The sequence below is a fragment of the Amblyomma americanum genome, chromosome 8 (assembly GCF_052857255.1).
Source record: "Amblyomma americanum isolate KBUSLIRL-KWMA chromosome 8, ASM5285725v1, whole genome shotgun sequence".
Lineage (NCBI taxonomy): Eukaryota > Metazoa > Arthropoda > Arachnida > Ixodida > Ixodidae > Amblyomma > Amblyomma americanum.
In genome coordinates this window covers 13966367-13976198 of record NC_135504.1, presented here as the reverse complement: position 1 = coordinate 13976198, position 9832 = coordinate 13966367, and the positions used below count along the sequence as shown (strand labels likewise).

Here is a 9832-nt window from a genome sequence, read left to right as displayed (position 1 = left end):
CGAGGCCCTAAATGTCTACCCAAATGTGAGTAAACTGCTTTCGCATTTTGGTTTCCTCTGTTTTGGTCAAATTGATTAGCTATCGATAGTACTCGCCCTCGGTTTTGTTTGCCATGTATGTATGAACTTTGCGAGTTATGCGTGGTATGAAATGTGTCGCTTGCAACCGCCCTGTTCTATTGATCTTTTTTTTTTTTCAGCTGCCGTGCCTTCGTCTCCTCGAGGTTCCTTCCGCCTTGAAACCGGCTCGTCGGTATAGCCGCCTCAACTTTAATGTTCTTTGTGAGCGTTTTTTCACTCACTTTTTTGTTTTGTTTTCCTGCCAGTTACATTTGAGAGATTGCTCCGTTTGATTATTTCACTTTGATCTGATTGCAACCAAGCCCGCTCCAAAGAGCTTTTATTTACTTTTTCTTCTCATTTCCACTTATCAGCCCTAGGTGTCGTACTGTGAGGTCGCGTCGTCCACGCGCGCCCTTACACGCATGTGATGTAGAGTACACACAGCCTGCACAGCCGCCACACTCAAGGTCAAACTGAGGGGTAAAATCCTCTTTTGCACCATTAAACTCCACACCTCCAATCCCCAGACCCGCACCGGTTGACTGCTTACTGTACCTGCCTAGTCCTACGTTATCAACGCCGCATTCCCACAATCGCTTCTGTGCCTAAGCATATGTTATGGACGGATGAGTGACCGTGCGTGAATCATGCGTACCGTACCCCAACAACACACCGCTACCCTTGGTTAGAGGGTAAGCGTCCGGTCACTCTTCGTCGACCATAGACGATAGCTACCCACGAAATTCGCCTTACCACAAGGGCCTCATTTTTTGCTACAAAATAAATTTGCCGGACCCATAAAAATGTTGGTTGGGTGCTGTCAGGGTGCGCGCGCGGATTCCCTGCTTGCGTCATTTTCTTTACATCGCCGCCTTCTGTGTCTGCAGGTGCGCTGGCTCTGGCTTTCCCGTACTACACACGCCAAGTAGGCATGATATTATTTCGTGCATCAAGCGTGGCCTCTTCTGACCTCGGATCTGGCCCTGCAGTGACAGCCGCGTGTCGTGCAAGATTTTTCTGTTCCTCACGAGGAGTGCGATAGGCCGGAAGCATCGCCTTGTCCTCCTCCATCTGGAATGTGCACCGTTACTGCATTCAGCGTGCTCTTGCCACGACCGGCATGCATCGGCTTCGCTGCGGCATTAAGCGTGTTCTGCGAGCAACGTGCTCCTCGGCCTTCATCTCTCATCACAATATCTGACTCTGAAAAAAAAAAAAATCTTCCGTGCTTTCTAACGTGGCCCTTTTCACAAGAATTGCCAATAAATCTTTTGCAAAGCAGTTTCGTACAAACTTGTCGCCACTTGAGTGCTTGAACGAGTTGTGGTTGATGTGACTATCACGCTTTTCAGTGCTTCCTGGCGCTGCAGCCAAAATGCAAGCCCCTCCACAATCTAGAGATTTAGGTATCCCTGGGCGTCGCCACATTGCTCGTTGGGCTGTTGTGTGCACTTGGCGCTAGCACGGTGGAAGCGGCAGCGGTACCAATATAGGAGGCGTTCCAACAGCCTCCTGGCCTAGTCTGTCAAAAAGGGATTCAGCGGGCTTCAGTCTCGCAGTGATTTGCCCTAAAACTAAGAATTGAAAAGTAAAAAAGTAGTCACTTTGCACATCCAGACCATTAACTCCAATTGCAGAGCAACAGAAGGAACAAAGACCATGACGTGAGCATCTACGTATTTCCTATTAAAGTATATTACCTAGACTGCCACAAATATATGGAGCATTCGCAGCCACATTTTGGAGCAGTTACATCTGCCCGTTAGACAAAAAGAAATTTGTTACGAATTATGGGGGCATCTTCAGAAAAACAAGGTAGTGTGTACCCCCCCCCCCCCCTTTATTTAGGGGTGTGTAGGCAAATCACTACTCGTTAAGTGTGGCCGGAGCAGCAGTAGACGGCAACGCGTTACCGTAATCGCCGTATGGCTTCCGTCTGCGCTAAAACTCTCTAATTACGTTTCCGTGGTTTCAAAAACAGGTATGACATTGTCGTGTTCGTGGCTACGAACTATAGATAGGCACTAATCACCAGACTGCAAATAAAACGTGGATTATTAAATTATAGCTCACTAATTAGCGTAATTGTTACAATTTATTTCCTCGCGGCTGGCAGTTTGTTCCTGAAAACTTTTTCCTTCTATTTTTTAAATCACCGTATCTATAAGATCTTCTGAAAGTCGAAAGAAAAATACTGTTCATCCTTTGCGTGGTTTCTGTGCATATGACCACTCTGGTCCGGCTAATATATGAGTTAGAATTTCGCCGTACTTCAAGAGTATATCGTAATTTTGATTTGGAATCACGTTTATGAAACGCTAATTAGCTCAAACTTTCGCAGCGTTTTTACCAAGCACAGTCCCTTTCAATTAAACTTCGACCAAAGAGGCGCGAATTGGTATGTAGTGCTTTTTGTGCTTCAGATAGTTCGAAATGCGTCCGGAAAGCCTTTTAATCTCAACAATTTGAGGACTCTATACATATGTCTCCACACACGCGAAAACCTAACGGCAACTTGGGAATCAGATAAGATGGTTAAACAGCTCACACATCTTTATTGTTATTAAATTAACTCAAAGAAGGCTACAGGGTTATTCAGCCAATTAGAATGCATTTTCTTAGCGCAAATTCAGACAGGACGTATACGAATGAGACACTAGCATGCAGACAAATGCTGAACTTGAACTCATGGTTTAATGACACGGACTAGGTGGGCAACTTCATGAGATTTCGACCTCATGAGGTCGACCTCAGTCTCAAAATGACAACCTCACGTCGTGAGGTTGAGGTGAGGTGGGCGACGGCTCGAAATTTTGCGAGTGAGGTCAGCAAATCAGACCTCAACCTCACGCGTGTGTGAGGTTGAGTGGGGTCCTCATTCAGTGAGGTCGAAATTTTGAGGTCGAGACTTTTTGCAGTTGCCACGTCTTACTTCGACGAGTGCCGTTTCCGAAGCGGAGTTGAAGCGCATCACCGCAGTGTTCATGCAATGACGCTTGGTGTTCGGTTTACCCTGTTTGGACAACAGGATGCGACAGTTCCCTCTTAGCTTCCGGTGCAGTGCCGTAATGTCCGTTCAGTCCAAGCCTACAGGAAGGCGCACCCTTTGGTCTTCCCGGAAGGAGTGTTACTGTCACAGCACGCCACTCTCCCTCCCCCTTGCCCCTCTGGCGTAGCACCCGGCTGCCTGCCGGTCGGCTCAAACTCCCAGGAGCGCGCAAAGCACGAAACTCACGTTGACCCGCGGTAGCTTTGTTTGATGCCGCAAACATAAGTTCAGTCCAACAAGCACGCAATAAATTCTTCGCAGCGCGGATAGCCCCGAGCAAGACTGCTTCGTGTTCTAGCTCGTTGCCGGTGCTGACTTCATGGCTTTTGCCTTGCAGTCAAATAAAGGGGACCCTGCTGTACATTACAGGGTGACTTAACAGAAACTGGAGTAGTCGGCACAGGCGAGAGAATGTGATTCAGGTGGTTCCTAACATGGACACCTGCTGATTTGACTGAAAAGCACGAAGCCAGAAAAACCTGTATAACACCATCGAAGCTTTTGATCGTCTGCATACCGTCGCATTGGAAGGTACATCGACGACCACTTCCTTTATATTTGGTAACTATTCTCAAGCCTGAAAAGACTATCGTGAATACCTCCCCCCTCCTCCCAATTTCTGGGAGGTGGTGTAGAAGGGCTGTGTTTGTCAATTACCGGTTCGTACGTGAATGAACGAGAGGCTTCCAATACTAACCAGTGTACACGAAGCAGGTTGCCGAATATTGACACGTATAAAGTACCCACCGACGTACTGGTGGTAACCGCGTACGGGACACCCCTATCCGCAGGCCATATACTCTCTCAGTGTTCATCCCAGATTATAAGCTTCTCTTATTGCGTGCACATCAGTAGAGTCTGTACACACCTTATTAAATAATATCATTATCATTTTGGCTTTCCTGTCTCACAGGATTCTCAGCATTGTTTTTAACTGAAAAACTTCTTAATCGCTTTTTGTTTTGTTTTTCGTTTGTTTTCTGAGGTAGAGCAGCCGACCTCAACCTCACAATTTGAGGTTGAGGTGCGTTTGAATGAGGTCAGCTGTGGCCTCAGGAAAAGTGAGGTGAGGGAGTCTAAGGAGACCTCAACCTCAACTGATGAGGGTGAGGTTGAGTGAGGTCAGAAAATTCTTTTTGAGGTTGAGGTGAGGTTCAGATTTTTTAGGTCAAATTCCCACCTCTGGACATGAACACAAATATATACGCAGAAACAAGAAGCCTGAAACCGACAGATGAGCGCTTACGCCACCACTTCACCTTAAAGAAGGAAAAGACAACAACAACAAAGAACATCAAAACATTGTCTATAAAGCCAGCACAATTATATAGGAGCACGTACCACGTGGTCCTCTAGAAAACGCTGCTATTTGGATGACAAAGACACAGACGCAGTGCTAACACATTTGCCGCCTTCACTGCGTGTCAGGAGAGACTCCAAAATTTACCTACTGCTCTGTTGCTTGAAGATGCATAGCACAAGAATGTTCCCGAATGCAGGAGTGCGTGATGGTCTGCTAGGGGCAGCGGCTGAAATGTTCGGCCAGGAAGCCACGCGTTGCAGCCGACTCGACTGTAGTGTGGTGCTCTTGCAATCTCTAGTTGAAGCACCTTCACGTCTGTCCGATGTAGCTTTTTCCACAAGACAGAGGAATCTTGTAGACGACCCCCGTTCTACAGAGGACAAATTATATGTCGTGCTTCTTCGTGCAGGTGTTATTGCAATGTTCTTGCCCCTTGACTTTGAGGCAGAGCCGCGTCAATTTTTAAGGGGCAGAGAACCCATGAATGTAGGGAACGGCAACAGGCCTTGCTTTATGATAAGGGTGCCTGTTTGGGCGAATTGGTATATCATGACGAAAAATGTAGCTCTGGAAACACAGGTTGGGTGGGCCAGATTAGTTGGGTGGGCCCTCATTCCAGGAGCCCACTGGCTTTTGCCTCCGCTCTTGACCAGTTCACCAGCCAAAGCTGGTCTGCCAGGCGCGATATGAATTACTCTGGCATGCTCATAATGTGGTATAAGCTAGTTGTCGATGGACAGTGAAAAACTCATTTCGGTGCCTGTCTTTCTTTCCGTTTATTCCCTGTGTTCCCCTCCCCTCTGTATACGGTAGCCTACAGGGCATCACCTGGTTAACCTCCCTGCCTTTCCGTTCTTCTGTTTCTCTCTCACTCTCTCTAGCCACTTCAGCACAGAAGGCGCATTGCGGATCGTACTAATTTGGAAACATATAGCTTAATTTGACTGGGTTGATATAGGTATCTGATTGCATTTTACTAGGGATAATCCCTTTATTACCCTGTCCCCAACTACTGGGCTTGCATGCGCTGTAGAAGACGTGAACGAAGAGCTGCACGTGCAGAAGAAAGAGGGTCAGAAGAAGACGAGTCACGGGCCGCGTCGCACGCGCTGTCCGCTGTTTTCCGATCTCCCGAAGGATAGCTCTTCGCCACCTTTCGCTGTCCTTCTGGTTCTTGCAGGCGGAGAACTTCAGCCTGGATCTCCCGGCTCCGCAGTCTCCCGCCTTTGCCTGGACCCACGTGACTTGCTGTCGCCATGACGGAGAGCGAGGAGGAAAGCGACGGGAGCGAGGTAGGCCTCGCCTATGCACTAGAATCGGAGTATCTCCGAGAGATGGTGCCACTTTTCATACTTTAAGGAACGGTGCGTGTCAGAGACATCTGGCTGTGCGATGTCAGTGCACGTAAAAGAACCCCAGGTGGTCGAAATTTCCGAAGACCTTCACTACGGCGTCCCTCAAGCCTGAGTCGCTTTGGGACGTTACACCCTCATAAACCATAAACAACTTCTGGGGCGGCTTAGTTTCCTGCGGAATACCAGGTGACGTGCACGCGCAGTACGAAACCATTTTATACAGGCGGGAACAGTGGTCGCTTCCAGCTAATCAGTACAAATGCGAGGAGGTTTCGCTTGCTCATCGCCCGTTAGCACTTGTACGACCTCGCGGTTCAGCCGTTGTTGCGCGCGCACAGCACTTAGGCGGCAACGAATTTCACCCTGTCTCGACACCTGATGAACAAGCGTGAGTCCACCATAGATCCTGCGGCGTTTACACTTGATTCACTCACGCCACGCCGCGACCGTGGGGTTAGTTTAATATTGGTTATGGTGTTATTGGCGCAGCGGCCACAGAGGCTTGACTTCCCGCCTCCGTGGTTGTCCGAGATTTTGACGAGGGAGCAGTCGAACGCAACCGCCTCCTTGTACTCTGTTATGGGCAGGTAGAGATGTATAGCCATGCGACGGCCGTTGCGTGCAGTACATTGCGGGACATGTAAGCTTCAAATGTGTGAGTATCATGTGCATGTGTGCGCAGGAGACGACGCAGGCTGGCTTCCACAGCCGCGCCCACAAGCTGGCCACGCTGTTCATCATGACTGCCGGCAGCGCCAACGCCACCCGCTTTCCCGAGATGTCCATCGCCCACGGCGGAGGTGGGTATACTCAAGTCTTCTTCCAGGCAATGGTCATTGGGGGTGTTTCGTATCAGGAGGAAGGGGACGTGTGATGTAGGACCTTGTAAACACTACGGTCTCAGTAGCAGATTAGCGCGTTCGGCTTGGCCATTAGGATGCATTGCAGGACCCCTTAGTTTTCTGAATGCAGGTTACAGCAAGCTCTAGAACAATGACAGCTATCTGATAAAAAAGCGGAATTCTTCGCAGCCACTAAAAACCACTTCACAATGCCAGCCACCTGAATTACTGAGCTCAGACTCATGGATAGTCAACTTGCGGTCGTTTGCCAACTTCTGTTTACTGTTTGAGCTTACTTCTGCACAGTCGTAGCGCCTCTCACCTCTACCCTTGTACAGTCGGGCACAAAGAAGGTCTATGGACCACGTGCTCCGTAAACAAAGTCCATAGCTCTAATATTAGCCGTCGGATTGAGACCACACCAACAATAAACATAAAGGCTGCTAACAATAAATCTGTCGGCTGAGTTTACGGAGCACGCGGTTCAGAGACTTTTGTCCTCCACTTCACTTGTGCCGTGTTCTTCAGTTTGGAGCTCATCATCAAGTAGGAGACGTACGTATGGTTCTCTGCAGTTCCGTTCATGCTGGCCTACCTGGCGCTGCTGGTCGCCGTGGCGATGCCCATCATGCACCTCGAGAGCAGCCTGGCCCAGTTCTCCGAAGACGGCAACCGCGGCATCTTCGGCGCAGTTCCACTCTTCATAGGTGGGTCGCCGATTGCATCAACACTCCGGTGTGGACTAGTTTGTTGTTGACAATAAATATCGCGAATAGCAGGGCAAAAACAAACACTGCAGTAAACACTGAACCCTGATTGGCCCTCTCTCTCTCTTCCCTTCTTCCGCGTTTCGGTCTCCTTTTCTAAATATTCGTTTCCAGTATTTTACCAGTATAAGATACAGCTTGAGAACACTTGGGGAAGTGCCTTTCAATGAGGCTTTCCACGCCATGGCAGCTGCCTAGTGTCATGAATTCGGTGTCAAGCGCATTGCACCTGCTAGCGTGTAAGTGCAGCTGCCGGGCAGGTGCAAGCCTAGTGACCGCGTCACCATGTCAATAAGCGGAAGCCATTGGATGGTTAGCCTGCTTTGAGGGGCTTGGCAGCTTTGTTTTTGAGTTTTATCTGAGAGTAACTTGGTTGGCCGTTGCAAGAGAGAGTGAACGTGCTATACTGGAGAGCTGTACGCTCGATTCCTGATCCCCAGTGCAAACACGCAGAGGCTCACGGCAATGTGAAAATGGAGAGGGTTTATTGCTCTTATGGCAGATGCCTGTAGTCATCCGTCGTGGCATTCACAAGAGATGCAGGAATTCAGAAGAACGGGCGTGGGGAGAGAGGAAGGCGACACAGCAACTCTCGTTTAAAATACATTCCTGTGGGAACCGGGAAGGGTGAGGACAAATGGGAGAAAGGTTGCGTGATACGGATGTTCTCCGAATACGGGTCATGTAAGTGTTGATTGAGTTCGCATGTGCGCAAAAAAAAGGCCTGGACAATCAGGCCATGTTTGCTTATATTTTGGCTGACCCTAAAACACTGCAGAGCTAAGCCACCGAAATAATTATACACTGGTGCTTGCGCAATCATCCGCAGGCCTGGGCTACACCATGAGCCTGTGCGCGGTGATGCACATCTTGGGCGACTCGGTGACGCTGTCCCAGCACCTGCTCCACCTTGTGTCCTCGCTGCGCAACCTTTCGTGGAGCGGCTGCCCCGCCGGGGAACTGGTGGCCAGCGACCGAACTTGCTACGCCGCACCGGCGGTGAGCCTCTTTGCGCACGCGTTCCCCGCTTTTTGGTGGGGCAACGAAGACGTGGCAGTCTTTGCCGAAAGTTCCCGGTCCACTTAACGCCCAGGCTCCCTCGCATCTTCCCCTTTGATACCGCCCTTCTCTCTCCGTTTTTTTTTTCCCGGGGGAAACTACCCTTCTCTTATGCCCACGGGCGTCTTTGACTATTTCCTTACCACGGTAAAACAGGCAATTTCAGGGTGTTTGCGTAATATTTTATTCACTCTTAAATTAAAAAAAAATTGCTTTCTTAAAGCACGTCATGGTATGACTTGGTAGGAACAATAAATTGACTAGCGGAATTCGAGAGACTCGCAGAAAAACTTAGAAGGATAATAAATGTATTCAATGAGAAACTAGAACAAAAAATCTACAATATACGTTTTATATGTTACTATGTAATATGTTTACTGCTAAATAGTTCCGTTATTTTTTGCTGTCGTCTACATGATATGTATTTGCTTATAGTAGTTGGGACCCTTAAACAATTTTTGTTGGATCCCTGAAGTTGTTCGTTCGTATTTCATGCTTTATGCTAAATGAACAAGCATCCAAATTTTCAAACAAGTACCATAACTTACAGAACTGCTCATGGTAGCGGGTGGAGTAAATGAAACAGCGATAAGAAATATGCGAGGCTGCGTAAAAGACGAATTAAGAGCTCGGCTGTATGGACATGTCAGGAGTACCGCTGTTAGGCTTAATCTATTCTCCTGCTTCACCTGCGCTTTGCAGCCGCTGTGCAGTAACGTGCGCTCGCGGCTGGCGGAGTCCTTCCGTCGGGAGCAGCTCGACCAGGGGCTGCCCACCTCTGGAGGCAGCGACGGTGCTCTGGTGGTGGCGGTGCCCGCCAGAGACTACCGCCACGAAGCCGCAGGCTGCATACCGGGCGTCTACAACCCTGTGCACCAGCCGCAGCCGTGAGTTTTAAGTCTGAAATTTTTGCGGTGTCCATACTCTTGCACAGCGCCGCCTTCCGTCCGCGCCTCTTGGCAACATGCATACCTACTAAGTACGGCCAATGCGAGCATGCCCAACATTGTATTATGATATTAATTATATATGATATTAAAATGGCTCCATGGGTGTCGTCATTAAAACACCAGCGTAATATGTTTCTTTTCAACGGTTAGGCTAACTGTATTTGTTTTTTTAATTGTTTCATGTTTCCCCTATCGGTAGTATCTCTGGTTTTGTGTTTCAATATGTACTTTTATCTAAAATGTCATAGTGTTTACCTGATATGCTTTAATTAGCCATTACTGTTCGCGGTTGCTATTGCTGAAAATGGTCACTAGTTTATCCATTTTATTATAAGAGGTCCCATTACAGCATATTGCTCTGGGACCTCTTTTTGTCTGATCAATCACTGTATGCATGCATTTCTCATGTATTTTTAAGAAATAAACTAAACTTCAAACTTCCCA

The 9832-nt window shown here is 48.4% G+C and overlaps 1 protein-coding gene across 1 annotated transcript; it reads left to right on the top strand.

Annotated features, from left to right (window-relative positions):
* Positions 1 to 5671: 5671 nt before the first annotated feature.
* LOC144102163 (sodium- and chloride-dependent neutral and basic amino acid transporter B(0+)-like) lies at positions 5672 to 9329 on the top strand. The gene is made up of 5 exons (XM_077635478.1): positions 5672 to 5707; positions 6453 to 6570; positions 7188 to 7319; positions 8209 to 8378; positions 9141 to 9329. The coding sequence occupies exons 1-5, from the start codon at positions 5672 to 5674 to the stop codon at positions 9327 to 9329; spliced, it is 645 nt and encodes a 214-aa protein (XP_077491604.1).
* The last annotated feature ends 503 nt before the right edge of the window (positions 9330 to 9832 follow it).

Excerpts from the sequence above, each read along its gene's own strand:
- LOC144102163 (XM_077635478.1), top strand. The coding sequence starts at position 5,672 with ATGACGGAGAGCGAGGAGGAAAGCGACGGGAGCGAG. Across the intron at positions 6,571-7,187 it reads GTCCATCGCCCACGGCGGAG|TTCCGTTCATGCTGGCCTAC; the intron begins GTGGGTATACTC and ends GGTTCTCTGCAG. Across the intron at positions 7,320-8,208 it reads CGCAGTTCCACTCTTCATAG|GCCTGGGCTACACCATGAGC; the intron begins GTGGGTCGCCGA and ends AATCATCCGCAG.